Source organism: Sphaeramia orbicularis, chromosome 1, assembly GCF_902148855.1.
Source record: "Sphaeramia orbicularis chromosome 1, fSphaOr1.1, whole genome shotgun sequence".
NCBI lineage: Eukaryota > Metazoa > Chordata > Actinopteri > Kurtiformes > Apogonidae > Sphaeramia > Sphaeramia orbicularis.
The window spans coordinates 36,298,988-36,325,104 of record NC_043957.1 but is presented as its reverse complement, the minus strand read 5'-3'; the positions used below and the strand labels follow the sequence as shown (position 1 = coordinate 36,325,104).

Genomic DNA, 26,117 nt, shown 5'->3' with positions numbered 1-26,117 from the left:
GGCAACACACTGTCTCCAGGGTCTGAATCTGAATCTATAGATTGGTGTGATTTTCAAGGTGACACCTTATGTTATTTCATGAGGATCCACACCTCCTCTCCTTGATTGGTTCTGGTTCAGGGATCCTGGAGTATCAGTGGAGAAAGTTAAATGTGTGGCAGACTGCCAGAGCCCCAGAGATGAGATTTGTCATACCACCACCAGCGGTTATTACATCGCTCAGACATGGGAGGGCAACCAGGTTTATTTATTATAGAAAGTGGAGTGTCGTAATCATCACCAGAGATGAACCTGAGAGCAGGGTGAAAATACAATCAAGAGGCCAAATAGTGGAGCAGCAAGTCAATATATGTGACATCACTTTATAAAAAGTAAGCTCCCACAGTTGGCTTTTTGTACACTGGAGCGAAGCTGCCTCAGTTTATCAACAGGATACCAATGTAGCATGACTAAGGGCATCTATAAAAGCTTTAAACCTGTCTCTAAATGCAATGATGAAATTTTATTAGCCTCTAAAGATGATTTCAAACAGGTATACATCCACCAGCAATGGAGTAACGTGTTTTTATCCACACAGTGAGTCTAAACCCATAATCAAATGCCCTTTTAACTCAGATTCGTTCTCCACCAACACACATCTCTAAGAATAGAATAGACTTCATTTGCCATTTGCACAGATACACCGCAGTATGGGTATATTGGAATTCTTATACGTTTCCCTGAGTCACAGAATCCCAAAAAAAAGACATGGACAAAAACAGAAACAAAACATAAACACAGCTAAAACATATAAAAACAGTTATCGCTCTTGAGTGAAGTATTCATATACACATATATTTACGAGCCATTTAACTTACATCAGGGGTGTCCAGTCCTGGTCCTCAAGGGCCGGTATCCTGCATGTTTTAGATGTTTCCCTCTTCCAGCACACCTGACGGTCATTTTCAGGCTTCAGCAGAGCTTGATGATAGGGTTATCAGTTGAATCAGGTGTGTTGGAAGAGGAATACATCTAAAACATGCAGGATACCGGCCCTTGAGGACCAGGATTTGACACCCTGACTTACATGTATTTCTTGGACAGTGTCCTTAAACACATACCTAAAACCTCAATGTGAGTCCTCAAGTACATGACTCAAATATATACACGACAGTATTTACATGTTCTTCAGCACTCATGGGTAAAGACAGTACAGCTGGGCCTCCAGTTACAGCAGAAACAGAACTAAATTTCACCAGTTGCTCATTTTTTTGTATGTGAACATGTTGAATGCTGCTATATCCTCCTGAGACCCAAGAAAGTAAGTGTTTTGGCTTTTTTACATTAAATATTTGTCTTAATTGGAAAAAGCATAATGCAACAGTTTTTCAGATACAATTTTTGTTTCTATTTTTTTTTTTTGTTGTTGTTATGGAATGTCCTTTGCAGTGGACAGCATTTTTTTTTTTTTATAAGTAATGATGTGAAACTCTTGTCCCCTACAGAGGACAAAAATGTATTGCTGGGTCTCAGGAGGATATAGCAATATCAATAAGCTACATATGTGTTTACTTTTGTCACCAGCTTCTTCCGTGGACAAGTAAAAAAAAAAAAAAGAAGAAAAATCCATCCCAGGAGTAATACTGTACTTCAACCTTCAAAAAAAAAAAAAAGAAAATCATTATCAGGAGAGTTTGCAGTGTTACAGAGCAGTTCATGGGAGAACATAATGCTGGAGTCTTGAGCGTTATTCCACACATTCTGGTTCATTTTACTGCAACAGTTTTTCCTTTTCTATTTCAGTTTATGCTGTAAATATCATTAGCAGAACCTAGCGGTTATTTAAAATACAAAAGGCTTCGAGTAAGAGACAGTATGGAACACAACAAAAAGCCTCTGCTTTTAGTATCAGTCATTCTACAGATTGATTTACCCTTGAATCCTCTGTATTACATGTTGGGATGCATACCAAAAGACATGCTGTATGGAGACAATCTGTATATTTTAAGAGTAGTATTGTTAACTGCAAAGAAAACGATAACTGTTCCTTGGGAGAAGAATCAACCCCCCCCCCCCCCCGTACATACAACAATGGACTGAAAGACTGAGACAAATGACGTACAATTACAGTTGAAAAAGGATATTTTTGTGCGTAGGTGGACATCTGTATCGCAGTATCTGTTGAAACAGTAGAATATCTAGATAGGATTTTTTTTTTTTTTTTGGAGAGGGGAGTCTATATGTTCTTTGTTTTGTTGTTTTTTGTTTTGTTTTTGTTTATTTTACTGTTTTTTCTTCCCCTCTTTAACTTTGACTTGAGCAATTCATTTTCTTCCTTTCCTACTTGGAAACTAACTGGTACAGAAACTGACACTGTTGAATGAACTGTGTTGTCAAGGAGTGTTCATGATTCTATGTGGTCAATGTTTGACCTTGATGATCAATAAAAGTAGTTAAAAAAAATAGCCTCTGCTTATTTCATGTGTTTGACTTAACAAATACACATTGTTTTAACATCTATGGACACACACATTATATTGTACTGATGTTTAGTGCTGAATATAGCTACTCACAAGTAAATGTAATCCATTAGTTTCTGACAAACATGTGATGTCACTTACTCATCAAAATGCTGGTGGTTACAATTGAATCAAATTTGAAGTACACTGTTGCCGATGAAGTTGGAACTAAATATTTTCACCTCTTCTCGTGAAATAATTGTGTGTACAGTATGGTGATGATTAAATGCTTTCTTTCATTTTACTGTTTAATTTTAAATTTACATATATACATGCTCAAAATAGCAGTTTTACTTATTTATTTATTTATTTATTTATTTATTCTGAAAAAAACTCTAATCCTATTAGATGGTTTAAATGGTGAATATTCATACAACTTCAGTCCATATTAGCACTGAACAAATTTATGATCTTATTCTGTGATCCATCTTAACTCATCATATAATCTGTACAGTTGGCCATAAAGTGGGAATAAAACATTTTTATCTCTTCTCATGAAATAATTATGACAATATTATTTATTGTTGATACATAAAGTGTAACTGGGACTCAGTATGTAATCATTGGACCAAGTCAAAGGTGATTACTGATGTATCTGAAACAAAATCTGTATAAAACTTACTGAATATGCACAAAATAGTTGATATACTTTAAAACCTGTGCAAGAATGTGCTTTAAAAGTAAAAAAAAAAATGTAATAAAGTTTGACTGCAGTTAGGGAGAAAATGCCTAATTTAATATACAGTAGTAGAAAAAAGTTTTCAGACTTCCTCAAAATTGTCCACAATCTCAAATATTATCATGACACGTTTCTTATTTGTGTTTCAAAATGTGTTTTGGCATCAAACACAAACAAATTCAAATTATTATTATTATTTTTTTAAAATTTCTTTTGTTTATTGTTAAAAAGAAAATTTAATAAAACTAAATTCTTGACGGTTTCAACATGACATGTCTTGGATGCATTTCATTATTTTGCTGAAACATTCAGTTCTGACCTTGGTGGAACACAGCATGTGCAGATGGGAGCATGTGGGTTAGGAGAACGGAACAATAACTTAAGAGTGATTCCTAATGCAATAAATTACACATGCACAGGGTGTCCAAAAACCTTTTTCCACCACTGTATGTTTGCAAACAAATCAAAAAGTTTTTCAAATGTAATGTGTAACAGATGAAATAATTACACAGCAACTTCTGGTCTTTGGAATAAACTCCATGAGAGTTAAAATCAACTCGATTTAAGTGTACATGTGAGACCATGGAATACACTCTAGAGCAGGGTTAAAGTAACACCATCAGAGACACAAGCTGGAGTTACACTTACAGAATGAACTCCAGAAATTTAACTCTTTCACTTTTTTTTTTTTTTTTTTTTTACCTAATTCCAGATTATTTTACTCCACAAATTTGCTGTGTAGAAATTAAAAAGAAATTACAAAGCACAGGTTTTTGGACCAACACAGTGTGAGATGTTTGAAGGTATTATCTTTATTCTATATTTTTTTAATTTAGTAGTGGTTAGTTGTTCTTATTTATCTATTCTATTTATTTGTTTATTTTATTTATATTGTTCTTTTTAATTGTATGGCTTTTAATCTATTCTTGTATTTTGTTGTTTTTATTTGGATTTTATTTATTCTTCTGTATAGCACTTTTTTTGTTTGTTTTTGTACAGTTTCTATGTCTTTAAATCTATTCTGTATTTTATTCTTCTATTTTGGTTTTAATTTGTCCTCTGTACAGCACTTTGGTCCACTGCAGTTGTTTTAAAGTGCTTTACAAATAAAGTTGGATTTGATTGGAACACCGTCTAATCACCTCCATTATAACAGGTACCTTATTGATTTTTTTTTTTTTTAACTTTATTTAGAGAACTTTTCAACATTTATAAAACTTTTCATTTCACAAGTATGACATTTGTAATTTCAAGCAATGTATTCATAATACAAAGACTGACACTGGACATGATAAACAAACAGAACCCAAGGCAAAACAAAACAAAACAAAAAGGGCAATACAAACAAGACACGCACAAAGACAGTCAAGACAGTGCATTCTGGTACCATTAAAGGAGGAGAGAAAGTAAATAAACAAAGCAGGTCAATAACAATATAAATACCTAAAATATTTTTAACCCTTTCATGCATAGTGTTCACTCCAGTGGACAGTTCTTCTCCAGCTGTTCTCTTGTATATTCATGGGTTTTGTTGTTTTAGTTCCATATCAGCCAGCACAGTGGACACTAATGCATCATCCCATACACTGACATTCAGACTGTTACTGAAACTTTGCTGTTCTGGATAAACCTGATCTGCACTAACATGTTTCAGGGTTAATCAATTGTTATTTGTTAGATTTTTTTTTCATATGATCTCCATGAAAATAGTAATAACTAGCATTAGAATATGTTAAAATGTGAGAAAACATCAGATTTTATTTTATTTCATTGTTTTCATATCACTTTCTGATATTGGGTTTTAAACATGTCTTTATTTCAAAAGTTAAATGCATGGACATTTTTGTAACTCTATGAAAAAAACAAACAAACAAACTTGATCACACTGTTTTTTTTCATGCCTATGGAGGAATAAAAACACTCAAGAAAAAAATCTTAACTAAGGTTCTCATAATTAATGCATGAAAGGGTTAAAGTTCCAAGCCAGGCAACATATTCACGCAGTGTAAAAGAGGCTCCCATATTTTGTAAAATTTATAGGGTGCACCTAATTTTTTCTAACTTTATATTAAGCATGATGTCTCTAATAGGTGCCTTATTAATTTAATAGGCTTTAATAATGTGTCTTAATTATCTCTGCTGGATGTATCACCATGTAAACCATAAGCATTTGCAGGAACAGTAACATGAGCATAGGGGTGTTTTCAGAGACCCATGCTCTCTCTCTCTCTCTCTCTCTCTCTCCCCCCCTCTCCATCTCTCTCTCTCTCTCTCTGTGTGTGTGTGTGTGTGTGTGTGTGTGTGTGTTTCTCCTCATCCATCCCACCCTTCTCTCATCTCACCAGGTCCTCACAACACACCACAGCCTCCGACCGCTTCATCTCCTCTCTCCTCCCCCTCCTCACCAGAGCTGGAGGAGCAGCAGAGAGAGAGAGAGAGAGAGAGAGAGAGAGAGAGAGAGAGAGAGAGAGAGAGAGAGAGAGAGAGAGAGAGAGAGAGAAGTGAGGAAGAAGAGGGCAAAGAGAGAAATAAGTTTTTATTTAGGTGGAGAAGGAGTGAGAGTTTGGAGAGGAGGAGGATCCGGAGCTTCATTTTTCCTTTTCTTTTTCTTTTTGTGGCTGTGATCGCCGCCTGCCTCTTCTCCTCCTCTCCTCTCCTCTCCTCTCTCCTCCCCATCACCTCCACCTCCACCTCCTTCTCCTCCTTTTCATCCTGACTCTCCTCTCCCCATCTCCCGCCGTGGGGTCTCAGCTCTCCGTCACCCTCCCCCCCTCCCTGGCTCCCTACCTCCCCCGGGCGCTGCTGGGAGCCTCCGGGCTGCTGCGCCGCAGGAGGATGTCTCGCAGGGAGTCTCCGCCGCCACCCTCTCCTCCTCCACCTCCGCAGATGCTGGGAGTGCGGAGGGGAGACGAGGACCGTCCGGAGCGCGCCGAGCCGCTGTCCGAGGCGGAGAGGGAGATCATCCAGGACACGTGGGGGCACGTCTACAAAAACTGTGAGGACGTGGGGGTGTCCGTGCTCATAAGGTGAGTTCTGTCAACATGTGAAGACAGTCCACGGTTATGAGCGGAACTGATGGGGCACATCTGTCAGGCTTTGCGCACTGCCACATCTGGATCTGTTCTGGTGATGGGACTTTTGGCTCTTTGAAGGGAGCCGTTCACTGAAAAGAGCCCTTCAAAAGACTGGATCTGTGATGGTTTTTGCAGTAACTATTATCTTACTGTAAAAAAAGAATAGTTAGTTCAAATGTGTGGGCTAAACCCATGACATGAGAGGTGACATTAGGCAAATGCTGGAACTGGACCAAAAACATCACGGTTCATTATGTGGACTAGTCTGTAGTCTAGAAATGAAGAAGAAAATAAAACATTTTCTTATGAAGTAGCATTTTATTCTCCTCAAAACAAGAACAATAAATGTATGTAAACATACGGAAAAAACTGCACAAAACACAACAGGGATTACTGTTATTTAACAAAAAAAAAAAAAAAAAAAAGAAGAAGAAAGAAAGAAAAAAAAAGAATGGCTCTTTACAAAGACTCGGTTCCCATCGTTCATTTCAAAGAGCCGTTCAAAAGATTCGATTCGTTCGTGAACGTCACATCACAATCCACGTTTATGACCGGAACTGATGGGTCACATCTGGATCTTTTCTAGTGCTGGGACTTTTGGTTCTTTGAAGGGAGCTGTTCACTGAAAAGAGTCATTCACTGAAAAGAGCCGTCCAAAAGCTGGCTCTTTTATGTTTTTTTGCATTATTTTGAAACACCAATGTTTTAATGACTAAATAGGCTACATGTGATGATTGACATTACATTTTAAAGGTGTTTAATTGGCGCGGCAGTAAATATTATCTTAGTGTAAAAAAGAATAGTTAGTTCAAATGTGTGGGCTAAGTACATGACATGAGAGGTGACATTAGACAAATGCTGGAACTGGACCAAAAACATCACGATACATTATGTGGACTAGTCTGTAGCCTAAAAATTAAGAAGAAAATAAAACATTTTCTTATGAAATATCATTTTATTCTCCTCAAAACAAGAGCAATAAATGTGTGTAAACATACGGAAAAAACTGCACAAAACACAACAGGGATTACTGTTATTTAACAAAAAAAAAAAAAAAAAAGAAGAAGAAGAAGAAAGAAAGAAAAAAAAAAGAATGGCTCTTTACAAAGACTCGGTTCCCATCGTTCATTTCAAAGAGCCGTTCAAAAGATTCGATTCGTTCGTGAACGTCACATCACAATCCACGTTTATGACCGGAACTGATGGGTCACATCTGGATCTTTTCTAGTGCTGGGACTTTTGGTTCTTTGAAGGGAGCTGTTCACTGAAAAGAGTCATTCACTGAAAAGAGCCGTCCAAAAGCTGGCTCTTTTATGTTTTTTTGCATTATTTTGAAACACCAATGTTTTAATGACTAAATAGGCTACATGTGATGATTGACATTACATTTTAAAGGTGTTTAACTGGCGCGGCAGTAAATATTATCTTAGTGTAAAAAAGAATAGTTAGTTCAAATGTGTGGGCTAAGTACATGACATGAGAGGTGACATTAGGGAAATGCTGGAATTCAACCAAAAACATCACGATACATTATGTGGACTAGTCTGTAGCCTAAAAATGAAGAAGAAAATAAAACATTTTCTTATGAAATATCATTTTATTCTTCTCAAAACAAGAGCAATAAATGTGTGTAAACATACGGAAAAAACTGCACAAAACACAACAGTGATTAATTACTGCAATTACTGAAATACCTGAACTGTAGTGCAATTCTCAGAACAAGAACAGTATGTTGGTAAACATACAGAAAAAATGCACAAAACACAAAAGCCATTTATCATTGCAATTACTTAAATACCTTAACAACTGTAGTGGATTTTCCCTCAGAACAAGAACAATAAATGTGTGTAAACATACGGGAAAAAAAATGCACAAAACACAACAGTGATTAAGCACTGTTATTAATAAAAAAAAAAAAAAAAAAAAAAAAAAAAAAGAATAAAAAAAAAAAGAATGGCTCTTTACAAAGACTCGGTTCCCATCGTTCATTTCAAAGAGCCATTCAAAAGATTCAATTCGTTCATGAACGTCACATCACAATCCACGTTTATGACCGGAACTGATGGGTCACATCTGTCATGCTTTGCGCGCTGCCACATCTGGATGTCTTCTCCAGCTGCTGCATCTGTAGAACATAACCACTACCATCAAATATCACAGAAGGTTGTTATCTATAGTAAACTTAAAGCATCCTCACTGTTCCTTGCATTCTGTTTTCATTTATCTTCATCACAACTATTTTTCTGGCAACTATGAAATGAAATTTTTCTCTACATTTATTGCTATTTATTATAATATTATCCTCTGCATTTTCCATTTTTCAGTGTAAATTATGTATTTTCTTGTATTTAACCCTTTCATGCACAAATTATGAGAACCTTAGTCAAATTTTATTTCTTGAGTGTTTTTATTCCTCCTTGGGCATGAAAAAACCAATGCAATTGAGTTTTTTCATTGAATTACAAAAATGTCCATGCATTATATTTTTGAAGTGAAGAAACATGTGTTTAACCCTTTCATGCATGAACTATGAACTTCATTTTACCTAAATTATTTACTTGTATTGATAGGATGAATGGATCAGCATTTTACATCAGTAGATGCTTTTGGTCGCTGAACTGTTTAGGTTTTCAAAGGTTAAATAACCAGCTCAGGAATCAACTAAGCAAATCTTTCTTGACACTATTGTTGGAACATCTTTTTCTGTTTATGTAAACTTCACTCTTTCTTCATTTTGTCTTCTTTCTTTTCTCTTTGAGGCTCATTTGATTCATTGTCTTTGTTGTACTGTATCCATTTCTGGTTCCCTCCTCCATTGTTCTTAAGGCTGCTTTCACTAAATGTCCAACAATGTTAGAAAAATGCTTTATGCAATGTAGAAATTATAGGGGAAAAAAGTCAGAAAGAATTAAAACTGCAAATGGCAAACTTCCAGTAAAAATCCAATATTATAAAATGTTAATATTAATGACATTTTAAAAGGAAATGTTACCAAACTCTGTTCAATTCCATTTCCATGTCCTACCACTAACTGATTTAACGTCAACTATCTTTAAATATTAGTGAAAAGTAATGTACCTGAACACATCATTTTTTTCCCCAATTTGTCGGTTGGGGTTTGAAAACATGCCAGTAATTTGACAATCATTCATTTACATCAGATGCCCTAAGAGTTTTTAGTCACAGAGGAAACAAATCTGAAACTTTTAACAAGAGACAGAACTGCCTCTTAAGGCAGTGTGAATGTGAAAAGACTTGACACATTTCAGGGTTTATCTCCAATAGCTACAGCCAGAAGCTCCTAAATTGGTGGATTAATAATAAAAAAAAAAAAAAAAAAAAACCACATTTTTTCTCCCTTGAAAGTGCAATATGCTGCTACCTGTTTGTCCATCAGCAATACCACTTATAGCCTAGGTGCTGATGGAAATAAAACTTTATATAAACTAACATTGTCACATATAACACATGACAGCTCAAAACCCAATTTGTGTTGAGGAAAAATACTGTATATTAATAAGGGAAAGAGATTTTCATGCTAGTACATGTTTTTATAGTTACTGAGAATGAAAGTTATTGACACAAAAAGCTTCTATGTAAAAAGATCATAAAGAGCCTAAATTCACATGATTTTTAGTATTATTACTATTATTATTAACTACACTGTTCACTTGCTGTATATTTATCTCATATAAACAGAAAAGGCAAGGCAAGTTTATTTGTATAGCACATTTCAGCAACAAGGCAATTCAAGGTGCTTCACACAGGACATTGAAATACAACGACAAGGGACAAAGAAACACATTTAAAACTTTAGAAAAGAAACATGTAAAAGGTGATTAAAAACAGCAAGTAAGAAAACAACACATAAAATCCAAAAATATGAAAACACACACATATTAAAGTAAGAGTTGCAGTGCAGAGTTTCAAAGGAGAATATAAAATTTAAAAAGTGAAAAGCCTTTTAGTCAAAGGCGGCAGTGAACAGGTGAGTCTTTAACCTTGACTTAAAAGAACTCAGACTCTCAGCAGACCTGATATTTTCTGGTAGTTTGTTCCAGATATACGGAGCATAGAAACTGAACGCTGATTCTCCATGTTTAGTTCTGACTTTGGGAACACAGAGCAGACCTGCACCAGACGACCTGAGTGGTCTGGATGGTTCATACTGGACTGGAAGGTCTCTGATGCATTTTGGGCCTAAACCATTTAGTGCTTTATATGCAAGCAAGAGAATTTTAAAGTCTATTTTCTGAGAGACAGGGAGCCAGTGTAGAGACCTCAGAACTGGACTGATGTGGTCCAGTCTCTTGGTCTTCGTGAGGACTGGAGCAGCAGTATTCTGGATCAGCTGCAGTGGTCTCATAGACTTTTTAGGCGGACCAGAGAAGATACTGATACTGAAGATACATCAGGAAAGCAGATGATCATCATTTCTTTACTGGTCTGAAATGGTTATATGAAGGAAGGCACAAATATTCCAATTAAATCTACACACATTTTAATGAAAGAAAAATATCTTGTCATTCTAAATGTCATCTAAAATATGAACCTAACTAATGACATGACCAAGGATAGTCTTTTTATTAAAGAAAGTGGAGATTTTTGTCATCTTGCCATGCAGATATCAACCTGAATTCAGTGTTTTCTATCTATCTATCTATCTATCTATCTATCTATCTATCTATCTATCTATCTATCTATCTATCTATCTATCTATCTATCTATCTATCTATCTATCTATCTATCTATCTATCTATCTATCTATCTATCTATCTATCTATCTATCTATCTATCTATCTATCTATCTATCTATCTATCTATCTATTACTTCACAGCCAAACAAATTCTTGCAGCTTCCATCACTACAATAATAAATAAGATGTTGTGTGATCAGGTCAAGGTCAGTCATAACTTAAACTAATATTCACCAACTCTTCCAAATCTGATTGGTAATTTTTTTGAGGTAAGGTAAGATAAGGTAGATTTGACACATAATAATAGTAAAATAATAGTAAAACAAGTGGTGCCAGGCACAACATACCCCACCCCTCACACGTATCGTAGCTTATTTTGGCAGCGATCCAGCTGATGTCATCATGTCTATGCGTGTGCTGATGTCAGCATATCAATTGCCTCTGTATATGTGCCAAGTTTGAAGTAAATTGAAACAAAATTGATCTATTTATAGACATTTGACATGTCATCCATTATAAGTAAGTGGGAGAAGAAAATACATTTAAACGATTCATAAAAAATGTGAAGTTTGACTTACTTTTCCAAAAATGTAACCCTGTCTATTCTGGATGACTGGCAATCTATAAACCTAATCTGGTATGAATTCAACCAATAGTTTTGCTGCTAGAGTGTTAACATCAAAGAAACAAAAAAAGAGACACGCAAACTGACCCAAAAACAATACCGCTTGCCTCCCTTCGGGGGTAATAATTGTAACCAAAGGAAAAAAAATCCAAAATAGCAGTAAAATAAAAACAGAACACAAATCTCAGAGGTCCAGGTGTCACTGAAAGAGCATGACACCACTGTAGCTTACAAAGAATCACCAACATGTGCAAAGAGCAAAGAAAGTGCAAAACTTATGAAACTTATTAACCTAATATATTGTTTTTGAAATGAATGGTTTGTGAGTCAGAGGGACAGATCTCAGGTCCAAAATGAAGCCAGTGCTGAAGTATCTTAAAGTTGTAATACCACTGATGGTCCCATGGGTCGACTCCAAAAAACCCTTTCTCCCATAGTCTTACATTAAACTTCTTTACTAATTTTAAGTTAGTAATGTTTTTCCATGAGTCCGTCTGGTTTTGTTCATTTTATTTGGACTCTCTTATAGGGATGTAACGATATGAAACTTTCGAATCGCGGTTATTGTGACCAAAATTATCACGGTTATCATTATTATCGTGATATTGTTGAAATTGTGCTCAAAGTGTTCAAAAAGTACTGATACACACACTGAAATGATTTAACCAAGTTGTATTTTGAAAAATACATAAATAAAATTAAACAATGGCCACAATGTACTTTCTGTTGGCAGAAACATTAAAATATTAACATGTAAACTATCAAATATACAAATGTGCATTAAAGATGGCACCTTATGGCCACTGTTTGACCATTTTCCATATCAAGTTTGAGTTGTTTTAGTTTCTTTTTCATAGATAGATGGATAGATAGATAGATAGCGCCTGGAGTGCTGCTGCTTCTCCAGGAAATGAGTAGCACCATGAGTTTTCAAAGTGTGGTAATCAGACAAGATTATCATGATAATTAGAATTTAAACAGTAATACTAACCATTTGGAATTTTACCGCAGTTTATCGTTACATCCCTACTCTCTAATAAATGATCTGGTCCAATCCAGTTTTTCCTAACAAACAGGTCGACTGTTATAAGTTACACCAATAAAGCTCTGAAATAACTTTGTACTGTAGTGCTCGATGACGTTTATCATTGTACAGTCATTAAATTAGCGTCTAGCATTAGTTCTGACCCCTCAGGCTGCAGATTTGCCCTATTGTCCAAATATGGTCAGTTCTGTCTCCAAAAAAGCCGGCATGGTGACAGTGAAATCTCAAACTACTGGCTTCATTCCAAACATCAGTTCAGAAGCCAATCGTTGACGTTGCAGTTCCTCCATCCACGAACTACATACAGTCTATGTGTGATTTAGTATCAAAATGCATCAGCGGGAGATTCTACTGAAACATGAAGTCAGAATGCTATAGTGGAGGCAGTTCTCCGTGTGCACAAATACACACACTTAGATCTGCAGCCTTTCCTTCAACCTCTCAACCTCTACCCAATAACTGAGCTGTGACAAGTGTGGGGAAGGAGGGAACATCATATTCCTCTCATTAAGCTGCTGTAGAAATACTCCATCTTCCACTCCTTCACACATTTCTATTATGGTCTGAGATGGTGCATTTGTGCACTTCATGCATTTACATTTATCACGGGTGAAATTCATGTAGCCTACAGGACTCCGTTTATGCCTCATAAATTTTCATGTACTATAAGCGCCTTGTTTTTGATATTATTCATGGCTCTTGCTCTGCCGTTACTGCTGTCTTCTTAAATTGTCAAAATGTGCCCGTGAAGATTAAATCAAACTATTTTGTAACAGTGTAATCCTCAACAGGCAGAAATCTCTGCAGCTTCGTCGCATATCAACCTAATGTAACCCGGCTTTACTGTGTTTTTCTTGCCCCTTTTATGTTTTCTTGATTTGTTTGAGTGTCCCCTGCTAAACTGTCAACGTGACACTAAGAAAGCCAGTGAGGGTTTGTTAAAATGGACAGCCAGTCGTAGTCAAGGAGACTGATGGGAGTGAGACAAACTGATTTTCAGTTTTGGGTGACAAGAATGCCTGAGGGAAAGAGAGGCCAAGGCAGAGTGCGTGTGTGCGTGTGTGTGTGTGTGTGTGTGTGTCTTATGTTCTTATCTGTGGATGACAGCAACAAGATTTGGCACTTAAATGTCTCCTTTCTTGCCTCACAATCTGTCTTATCCTCTGCCACTCCTTTCAATCCTGTACATTATCTTTTCCTCTCTAATTTGCCACTTTTCTCCTTCTGTGATAAAGACATTACTTTTTTTCCCTTTCAAACCAGCTTGCTATGATGACTGACAAAATTGATTATGCCATTTATATGCATAATTTTTCTTTGTTGCCTCTTGATATTTTCGAGGTTCTCATAAATAAGAAACAAAAGCATTCCAGTGATACTTAAGTTAAGTTAGCACAATGGTTATTTAGTCTATTAAATGTGAAAAAAAAAAAAAAAAAAAAAAAAAAAAAACGACCACAGTTTTCAAGATAATATCAGATGGTGTCCTTAGATTGCTTGTTTTTGGACTAATAAGGATTTTACAGATGAAAGCTGCAAACACCCACATTTTAAGTGGTGAAACTTTTGAGATTTTTGCTTCATAAGTTACTCAAATGTCTAATCAATCATCAAATTGTTTTCCAAATAGTCTTCTGTTCATGAGGTAATCAATTTAAGCAATTACTTTAGCATCTTGCACAACAGCTCTTTTATTATTTCATCTGTATTTGAAGCACAAACAGTTCTTCTGTTACCTAACGTAACCTTACCTCGCACTGGATCAAAGTCTTGCATTGTATTTTGGAGATCAGTGGACAGCATCGGTGTACGTGAATATGGATTTGCATGTTTTATGTTGATCCATCTGCTTGCATGCATTGAGAGAATAGACAGTGACAATAGCCTCAGTTGATCTCACCAATGCGTACAAATGCAATTGCACCAAAGAGAAAGAGAAAGAGCACCCCAGGCATCTGCAGAGCAGTGCATATGGCAGCTTGGTGAATACAGTCAAACACTGCATACTTCGACATGAGAGAACGAAATAATGATGGAAGGGTGTCAGCATCTTTGCTTTTTTACTTTGCAAAACAGAAAATATTCAATTGTCACAGTAGAAGTAATTTTGGGAGGATATCAAAGTTACAGTAATCATTACCAAATATAACATTAACACTTCATAATATAACTAGAAAAGCACTCGGAGAGCACAGACCAAGGCAGATCAGCCCCACCACCACCACCCTGATCACCACCAAAATTTAATCATTTGTTCCTTGTGCCAGTATCAACATTTCCTGAAAATTTCATCCAAATCCATCTATAACTTTTTGAGTTATCTCGCTAATAGACAGACGAACAAACAAAAAATCCGCCCCCCCGATCACCATCAAATTTAATCATTTGTTCCCTGTGCCAGTATCTCACTAACAGACAGACAGACAAACCCTAATGAAAACATAACCTCCTCCAAGGGAAATGGTGAAGGTTATGTGTTAATGTGTTAACACCCCCCCGATCACCACCAAAATGTAATCATTTGTTCCTTGTCCCAGTATCAACATTTCCTGAAAATTTCATTAAAATCCATCCATAACTTTTTGAGTTATCTTGCTAACAGACAAACAAACAAACAAACAAACAGACAAACAGACAAACAAACAAACAAACAAACCCCGATGAAAACATAACCTCCACTGTTCCTTGGCGGAGGTAACTATGTATTTAACAGAACACATACTAAAAGGAATACTGTAAACATTCTTCATATAGTTACACTGAACCTTTTTTTCCCCAAGTTTCAGGGATCAAACATACATTTCTGTACATTTCTGTAGAAAATGTCTTTTTGCTGCCTTATGCAACTCAGTCTCAAGCAAAACGTTCTGTCTTTCTGAAATGTGGCAAAACTCTAAAAACTTCCCTATCTGAAAAACATCTCAAGTTTTTCATAATCAGCCAGCCAAAAGAAATCAGCATAAATGCATTTTTACTAAAGCGTACATCCTTCATGTCCTTGTAGACAAGACAGCAAAAATAAAGACTCAACCTCACTTTCAGTTACATCTAGCTCTCACAGTGAAATCTAACTTGCAACTTTGCACAGGAATGTTTTTTTTTTTTTCTCTCTCCTGTTTTCTTCTCCTTTAATTCTATTATTCTAACCCATAAAGACCCAGTGCTACTTTTGTGGCAGTTTCCAAATGAATTTTTCTCTCTTTTTTACCTTTCTTAAGGATTTTATCACCATTTATTGTAATAGTAACCTCTTTATTTTAAGTTATTGTCAGTGTAGATCTTGTATTAACCTCTGTTTAATTCACTGATAATGTAGATGTTCATTAACTTTCAGAGCAAATTCAAACATTATTAAAACAAAAACTGAAAAAAACTGAAGAAAACATGAATTTTTCAGCAAAGATACCATTATTTGAACATAAAACTAAGTGTCTCAGTCCATTGTCATTGATCTAACTCCATGGGTTTTACTGGTGAATCAATGTTGTAGAAGATGACAGTGTTTCCATGGTAACTACAGAGCCTCTGAACATCCAAATGGGTCATATCTGATGACCATGAAAAGATGAAGAACTGTATTTTACACCAATTATTTACATGGATTGAATTAGTGGATCAACAGGGATTAAACAGTTTACATCAGTAGAGGTTGTTGGAGGCTGTTTGGGTCTTTATGGGTTAATGATCATGAATTAATTCAGTTTTTTTTATTGCTAAAGAATGTAACCAATCCTTCAAAGAGGGTTACTCAGAAAATCAGAACTTAGAAACATGTTTTTATTCCTCTGTGACTTAAATGCTCAGTGTAGTCTGACGTAGATAAACCCATGTCCACATTTTGTCAGTGTTGGATATTCCTCGCTGTTGTTATAAAACGAGGAAAAACTTTGACTCTAGTTACAAGAGGAAGGGGAGGCAAGGCAAAAGGGGTATTGTTTTTGGTTTGGTTTGTTTGTTAACACTTTAGCAGCAAAACTATTGGTTCAATTCATACCAAATTGGGTTTATAGATTGCCAGTGACCCAGAATAGATGGCATCATATTTTAGAAAAGTTAGGTCAAAGTTCAAATTTTTTATGATTTTTAAAAATTTTCACTTATAATGGGTTAAATACGTGCGAGGGATGGGGTTTGTTGTGCCTGGCACCACTTGTTTGTATTCTTTGAACAAAACTCACTTGGGCTTTTGTAAAACTATCAGGGAAGATGTTGTGGTGGAGCACTTGCACATGGGGAAGAACTAAAATCCCTGACAACCTCCCTGCAACAGAAAAAGCTACAAAAATCCTGGATCCAATATGTTATTACTAGTGACATTTAGTAGAGAAGTTGCAAAAGTGTGAAGTGTAGCTAGTATTATTTATTTATTTAACTTATTTATTCAGACAGGCCTACTCAATTCCATAATTTCACTTTTATCTGGTGCCATTTTATGTACCTATGTGTTTTCTGTATATATTTGTGTAATTTTAATTGTGTTGTATTTATTTTAACAACTTTGTACGGTGACCTTGAGTATCCTGAAAGGCGCCTATGAATAAAATGTATTATGATTATTATTTATTATTTGTATTTAATGTAAGGTCAGAGGTGATTACTAATGTATAAATAAATACGAACAAAAAGAGGAATGTGTCTTTAAACAAAACTATTCCAACTTTATGGGCAACAGTGTATTTGAGCAAACAATATTTATTTATTTATATCAGTCTCCCCCTTCAAAATTATACCTCTGTTATGCTATATGCAGCTATTTATATTTCTTTTTTTTGAGACTTGTCAATATTAATGTTTCGGCTCACTTTCCCATATGCAACACTTCAAGATCTCTTCCAACACAGTTTTATTAAGGGACAATAATTAGTGTTGTTCAGGAAGAGAGTAGTTTGCTATAGAGAAGCAGAGAGGTTTTACCACTATTCCAGAGATGGGTAATGGGTTCAGTCCAACTTACCTCCAATGCTATCAAACAACAGAGATAAAGACTTCCAAGTCCTTTTCAACATTAAAAAGTAGGTGTTTTTCTCTTTCCAACCAGAAATATGGTGTTTCTGTGGCTCTGTCCTTTTGCTGTGTGTCATCACCTCTCTCTCTCTCATTCTGCTTTTCATTTCAGTTAAATAATAGGGGGAAAATGCACAAAGAAAACATTACAGAATACTGTCATATTTGTCATAGATAAATATTAGTGTAGTGGGATTTTAATCTGCTGATACTGGTAGGGGCTACACATCCTCAGCATTTGTGCTTAGCATGTTATAACAATACTGCCACATTAACAGATGTCTACACTGGACTGAATGGATGTTCTCATTCCAAAGGTAAATTCACTGACATTGTTTCACATCATGCAGGTAGCAGTAGAGTGGAGTAGTGTGGTCTAGCCATGTAACAAACATGAATGCATGAAAGACTCTATTTAAAGTCAGTGTTTAATTTATCCTTTCTGGGCTTTTTAGTTAAGAGGATAACATCTCTGGTCCACACTCGGACATCATATATGACTGTTGTAATGTACCTTAATACCATCTGCCATAAAAGGAAGAAAATAAGATGAGGCAGTCTACACGTAGGAACATGATAAACCTGCTTCCTCTGATATAGATGGTCCATTCTAAGGTAGAAAAATCCCAATTACTGTTGATTCCCATAAAGCCCTTGTAGCAACCAATAATATAATTATGGCCAATAACATAATCATTTTGGCTGTTTTAAATGTAATAAAGCCAATAACGTAAGAACTTGTCAATAATGTAATGTATTGTAATGGTGGTGCAGTGGATAGCACTGTCGCCTCACAGCAAGAAGGTCCTGAATTTGAGTCCGACACCAGGAACCTTTCTGCATGTCCTCCCTGGGGACTCCAGGTTTCCTCCCACCATTCAAACACACTACTAGGTTAACTGGTTAATCGAAAACCACCCATTGGTGTGAATGTGAGAGTGACTGGTTGTTTGTCTCTATACAGCCAAGCCGTTATTACCCCGAAGGAGAGGCAAGGGGTATTGTTTCTGGTTCGGTTTGTTTGTTTCTTTGCTTGTTTGTTTGTTAACACTCTAGCAGCAAAACTATTGGTTGAATTCATACCAAATTGGGTTTATATATTACCAGTGACCCAGAATAGATTTGATTACATTTTGGGAACAGTAGGTCAAAGTTCAAATTTTTTATGAATTTTAAAAATAATCCCCCCCCCCCCATTTACTCATAATGGATGAAATTTCAAATGTATATATATGTAAAAAAAAAAAAAAAAATTCTTCAATGTACATACATTAAACTAGGCACATATATAGAAGCAACTGATATGCTGACATCAGCACATACATAGACATGATGACATCAGCTGGATCGATGCCAAAATAAGCCACAATACATGCAAGAGGCGGGATTTGTTGTGCCCGGAACCACTTATTGAAAATGAGATTCAGTTCTCAACTAATTTACCTGGTTAAATAAAATAAAAATGTAATAAAGGTTTTGAGTCAATAACATAGTAAAATTTGCAAATAATGTATTATGTTATTACACTACTGGCTTAGCATTAAAAATAATCCTTTAAAAATATATTAACTGCAGCCAATCATGTTCAATTCATTAATAGTACATTAATAATAACAAACTGTTTATAATTAGTACATTTTCCATTAACTATTTGCACTATTTTTAATACCACTGCACCATTAAAAAAAATAATAATAATAAATAGTAATAAAGTTGTTATTTAGCCATTTTTTGATGGCAGTCAAGCAGAAAGTAAAATTACCCAATTTATACAGCTCTGTCTGCTTGAAGGAACAGTAGAGCTGAATGTCATCAGCATAAAAATGATAAGATATGTCTCTGAACTCATAGATAATCTTTCCAAGTGGGGTCACGTAAAGTAAAAAGAGAACAGGTCCCAAAACAGACCCCTGTGGGACCCTGCATGCTAGCCCTGCCACGTCTGACTGAATCTGATTCATGAAGACAGAAAAACACCTGTCAGTCAAGTAGGATATGAACCAATTTAAAACTGTTCCAGAAATCCCAAAAGAGTCTCTAAGTCTGTTTATTATAAATATGTTATTATAAATAGCATAAATATGACATATTGTAAATATGACGTATAAACATGTCGCACATTTTATTACGTTATTGGCAAGTTATTATGCTATTGGCTTTTTTACTTTTAATATGGCCTAAATGATTATGTTACTGGCAGGTATTACGTTATTGATAGCTACATAGCTTCTAAGTCTTACACACTAAACCTTTAAGAAGGTAACTTTTTTTTTTTTTTTTTCCAAAGTTGCAACTTAATGTGTTGTTCTTATGTGGTAATAGTTGAGGTTGCCTTGGGAAAAAGACGACCTTGAAATTCCAGCAGCGAGGCGCAAGGTTGTTCATGGTTCTCTATAGAATTATAAAAACGCTTTCAGTCTAATCAAAGTGTGATTAACAAGTTCCACTAATGGTGCTGCTTTGGCTTTGATGGCTTCATTTAGATGCAGAGGCAGGTGCAAGAATGTGCTCAGAGCTCTTTAAAGCATTAAACAGCAAACCAGTCTCGCACAGGGACACGACATTTCTCAGCACACCCCCATGTGAAGACAGAATCACACCTCTGAAACATATTTAGTATCAAGGAGCCAGCCACAACATGCACCTTAGGTTCTGCATAAGAAAAATGATGCACAACGTCCATGTATACTGCCGCTCTAGGAGCTATACGAGATGATGTGAAAGTGAAAAAAATATATCAGCATCTAATGACATTTTTCTTTTCTTTAGTTTGGTGATAGACGTATTGCTTTTCATAGACATTATAAAGAAAAGTGCCACCACAACAACAAATAAAGGTGTCTGCATTTCAAGAAATAACAGTTGGAGTCAGCGTCATGTTGAGAAAACAAACTGTTTTTTGTTCAGCATCTGATGAGCAAATTCAGCCTGAAACCTGGCCTCTATTTCTCAAAACAGTCCCCAGAACCATAGATTTGTGTAAAATAAGATTATTTATTTATTTGTCACATGCACAGTTATACATAGTGAAATGTATTTTTGTACTTGCATCCAATAGTATAATAGAAAAAAACATGCAGCACACAAGATAAAAAAGTGTATATACGACTCTAGTATGTACAATCAACAATTTAAGAGTGTATACATTCATGTCTCATTTAGATTTTTATATTTAGTCTCTAGTACCAATAGGTTTGAGTATGATAGGCAGCAGACATCATTGAGTGGTAGAACAACACTGTACCATAAGTAAAACATTAAAAGAATACTGTGTTACCAACAGTTATTAAAGTATACCTGCATACTTCGGTTAGCAGCAAACGCCAAACAAATACAGATACAGGGGAATTTTATTGATTCCCAGGAAAAAATTCACTTTTTTCATCAGCTCAATAAGAAGAAATAAACATTTTATATGTATATCATAATGTATATCATAATATGTATATCACAATACAGTGTAAGGTAATCAGAAATGTTATTTTTCCTAGACTCCCCTGGTCATATGGTGAATGAAGGACTAAAATTCAATGAATTCCAAGTCAGAAATTTTGGCAACCAATTCAACTCTTACATTTGTGGATTATAAAACCATACTTTGAAGGATGATGAAGACTTTGTCATAGGCTAAAACTGGAAAAGTCATGGTTATGTGCATGTTGCAAAACCTCTCCTAACGTCCTGTAAAAACCCTGCACTAACTACAGAGGATTAAGTGTTTATCATTCTGACACAAGACCATGAGAACAAAAAGAAGAGCTCTCCTTTATTCTTCAAAGGAAACAGCACTGAAGCACCGTGTTTTCTTAAAGCGCTGCAGTTAACTTTAATGTTTGTCTAAGCAGAACACGAGTTATTGCATTGTCTGTATCTTTTCTGTCACTAACAAAACAAATGTGTATGTATTGTAATTGCTGGTACAGTCAAGCCTTTGTAGACCCGGCATGACACAGGATCTGGGGGATGTGGGTGATGTGTAGCAGGTGTGCCCAGGGCCAAACTCCAACTGGAAATATAACTGTATGAGCATTTGTAGTTGGCTGGAGTGCCAACAAGCTTCAAAGTGGGTCAGAGTAAGTGTGTGTTCACATATAAACCCATCTGTTTGTGTCTTTAAATCCCCGCCTTCATGTTGGCAACACTTAGAGTTTTCACCTGAAGAAACCGAAAAGGATTCTTACATACCTTTGTGCTGTATAAGTTTACGGAAACTTTTCTTTTATTGCTACAGCGCTGTCCTCTGTCTCTGTTGTAATGAACATCAAATCCTTGAATCAAAACAAAACTTCTTAAACAATTTATATGTTCTTTATCTCTTTGCTTACAATGATTAGGTTTAAGTTCTACAAGTCTACACGTGGGCTTAAAATAACTCCAGACTACGAATACACTGAGAAATCAGATGAACAAGTCCGATTTGTCACACTGGAAATGTTTTTTAAGCAAAGAGCTCTGAAGCAAAGATTAAATATCTTCTTACTTCACCATCAGAAGAGAAAAAATAAAAACACTAGTTTTACTTGGACATTTTTCATAGCATAGTGATGAAAAACTGCTTGCTTTGACTTTTACATCTCACTGACTCCTATTTAGTTTTCAGTTTTAACGTTTACATGGAGTTGAAGAGTTCAAGTATCTCGGGGTCCTGTTCACTAATGAGGGAAGGATGGAGCGTGAGATTGACAGGTGGATCGATGCAGCATCTGCAGTGATGTGGTCGCTGTATCAGTCTGTTGTGGTAAAGAAGGAGCTGAGCTGAAAGGCAAAGCTCTCAATTTACCAGTCAATCTATGTTCTTACTCTCACGTATGGTCATGAGCTTTGGGTCATGACCAAAAGGACAAGATCCCAGAGACAAGCGGTCGAATTGGGTTTCCTCTGTAGGGTGGCTGGGCGCACCCTTAGGGATAGGGTGAGGAGCTCAGTCACCAGGGAGGAGCTCGGAGCAGAGCTGCTGCTCCTCCATATCCAGAGGGGCCAGCTGAGGTGGCTCGGGTGTCTGTTTCAGATGCCTCCTCGACTCCTCCCTGGGGAGGAGTTCTGGGCATGTCCTGCCAGGAGGAGGCCTCAGGGAAAACCTGTACATTAGTACATTCAAATAAAACAAGGAATTCTCACGATATGATTGGGACAATGTGATTTATTCTTGATGAATAAAGTGTAACTTGGACTCAGTATGTAATCATTGCACCTGGTCAAAGGTGATTACTGATGTGTATAAATAGGAATAAAAAGAGGAATGTGTCAGGAAATTTAGTTCAAGTCTGGTAATAGGTGTAACTAATATAGTGGCCATTGAGTGATGTGAGTTGAACTCAGAGGTACATTTTTGGAAATAAATTTTTCCTCTTTGCGCCATTTTTTCAGTGCCTCATTGTTACTGCCCTAGCTGAAATCATTACAAATTATTCCAGTTTTATGGGAACATAGTACTTTTTAGAGGGATTGTAAATATTGGGTTATATAATAAATAACTGCACTATCAAAACTTTCTTTTCCAACTAAGTTTTAAATGACCTGTTTATCATTGTAATCACAATATTTTACAGAGTTTTGCACACAGGTGCTGCACTACCTTATAGGTTTGCACTAGTGTTAGCAGCACAGGTCATTAGGCTAATGAATTTATTGCAGTACATATAGTCAGTGCCACACTTCACCATCTGTCTGCACTAAAGTGTTTGCAGTTGTCCTTAGTCTGCATTAACTTTTGTTTATTTTGTTTGTGTAAAGTGAATTGGACTTATGTTAGAAGGTAGATACATTTTTTATTCATTGCAAAAGTCAGGCAGGATGAATGAGTCCGCCACAGTATAGATAGTTAACACTGCAGTGTCACAGGTGTATTTACTGTTAGGAAATATTGATACGTTTACTTTAGCTATATATTGTCATTATGCACAATTTCAGTTCAATATGCATGATAACAACAGCAAAAATCACATACAGGTTAAACCTCCACAAACCAGAGAAAACTAGAGGAAAATTTTGTATTTCACCCACATTTTCTAAGATGTGAGAAAATTGTGATTCAGATGTGGATCCAGATTCTACTTCAAAACTTTGTGAAATGATCTTTTGACCAGACTTTCCAGCCCTAATACCTGTAAAACATACCCATGATCTACAATGTTCATTTAACCCTCCGGTATCCCATCCAGCAAGGCCCTTACTAAGCACCAAGTGTGCCATTTTGGCACACTTGTGGAATGTCTATAAAAATTTCATATAGTTTGTTTTTAATTCTTTTACACTTTTTTCTATTTCATCAACTTGAACCGTAAATAAAAATATCAAATACTCAATAAATGTCACATTTTTTAACCCTTTAAATGCCGTGTTTGTAATGTAAACAAACCATTTTTTTGGATGCAAAAAACACAAAAAATAATTTTTTCCAATATACTACATAAAAAGTGGCTCACATATTATTTGATTTTTGCAGCCTGGCATATGTCAAAGATTAACAGCAACATTGGTTAATTTGCATCATTATTTTTGGTGCTAGGTCAAATGTACAATAATACTAGCGTCTGTCACCAAGTGTGCCAAAATGGCACACCTATAAATCAAACTATTAAATATTATATATTGATGTATTTTTCAGCTCTAATTTGATTTTATTTTTGTAAATTAAGATCAGCCCTAATCATACATATCAAATAATCATTCATTTTACATTTTTTAACCCTTTAAATGACCTCTTTTGATCATGATGTCACTACATTTTTTGGTGCAAAAAACACAAAATATGATTTTTTTTCAGAATACTACATAAAAATTGGATCACATATTATTTGATTTTTGCAGCCTGGCATATGTCAATGATTAACAGCAACATTGGTTAATTTGCATTATTATTTTTGGCGCTAGGTCAAATGTATAATAATACTAGCATCTGTCACTAAGTGTACGTACAACACACACCTATAAATCAAAGAGGATCACCTAAAGCTTGTACAAAATATTAAATTCTGAATTAGAAGAATAAAACAATGATCAATTATTTAACAATAATAACAGTAAGAAGGAACAATAACTACAACAATAAAACCACAATATCCAGTTGATTGACAGCAGGAGCTGCAGTCACATGAGGCTCCATGCAGACTGAACCTTCACATGCCCCCAATGTGGACCAGACCTGCCCCCGGGTTAGACCCACTGTGCACCGGGGAGGGAGTGGGGTGGGCCCCCCAGATGTTGGTGCTACCCCTGGTGTCTGGGGGAGGCGTGTCTCATGGACACCAGTGGGACTATCAGGGTCCTCCCTCTGCAGATCCACTGTTCTTATTCAGGTTTGAGAATATTCACATGCAAATCTTGCAGTCAGTTCACCCATTAATAGCCAACTACCCGATTTATTTAAGTAAACCTCTTTAAAACATGATATGCATGTTCCTAATGTGAAATATTCTGAAACTTTAGCTTTCACTGAAACGTTTGAAGAGACACCGGAGTCAAATGTATGCAGATGCCAAATCTATTAATCCATATAAAACTGACACATATCAAATAGATGCCTGTTCCCATCGTGCACACCAACCAACCAACCAACCAACCAACCAACCAACCAACCAACCAACCAACCATCCAGTCTGTTTCAGTAGTTGCATTCTATTATTGGTTTTACATGACATTATGGAAGCTAAAAAAATGCATTTTTATACTGCACCTTAATCTGCTTGAAACTTTTCTTCTGCTGCGAGTCTTTCAGGTTGAGCCCTGCAAATAAAAAACAACAGATATGGAAATGAATTAAACAGCACACTTCAGCACACCTGCATCCAATTACACTTGGAAAGAGTCTGATCAATCTTACTATTAGAGCCTCATCAGTGCTGCTAAACTGTGAAGGCTTCTGCATCTTCCTGGCAAACTGATGGTGCACAGGGATTACACACTTTACAGCCATGAAAAAGTGTGTGTGTGTATGTGTGTGTCAAAGACAGAGTAATTTACAGCCTTTTTAACACACAGTGCGTTTAAAGGCTTCAGGAATAATTGTATGTCATATTTCTGCTGTAGTGTAAGTGTTCTGTAGAATTAAACACAGTGACTTCTAACCTTAAGCATCATAGTTTAATTCTTATTTTTATCCCCATTTCTAGTGGTCACATGTTGTGATGCATGCTTATTTCCCCCTATGATGCATTTCCACTGGCTTTAGTGACGACTTGTAATGGGTTTTGTCCCAGTTAAGACAAATAAATGTCACGGCTGTCATTGTGTTTGTTAGTTGCTACAACAATTCAGGAATACATAGTAAAAATAGCTGTAATGTAATATGCTCATTTCTCTCTTCCCAGTGTTACAGCGCACAGGAAAAATTACAGGCATGTGTGATTGTTATTCTACAGGATTACTGTTCAAATTTACAAAATTAATGAAATTTTCATTCTAAATAGTCAGTCTGAGTCAGTGTGTCCAAGATTTTAGGCTCCTGGAGTGACTAAAATGAAGTGCAAAGCTGTATCTCATGAGCAAGGACCACA

At 35.9% G+C, this 26,117-nt stretch overlaps 1 protein-coding gene across 1 annotated transcript in view; it reads left to right on the top strand.

Moving 5' to 3' along the window:
- The first annotated feature begins 5,645 nt into the window (after positions 1–5,645).
- Positions 5,646–26,117, top strand: part of cygb2 (cytoglobin 2) — a 28,697-nt gene continuing 8,225 nt past the window's right edge. The window contains exon 1 of the mRNA XM_030146173.1: positions 5,646–6,203. Coding sequence (XP_030002033.1) covers positions 6,013–6,203 — 191 coding nt within the window. The 5' untranslated portion in view covers positions 5,646–6,012. The remainder of the gene's footprint in view (positions 6,204–26,117) is intronic.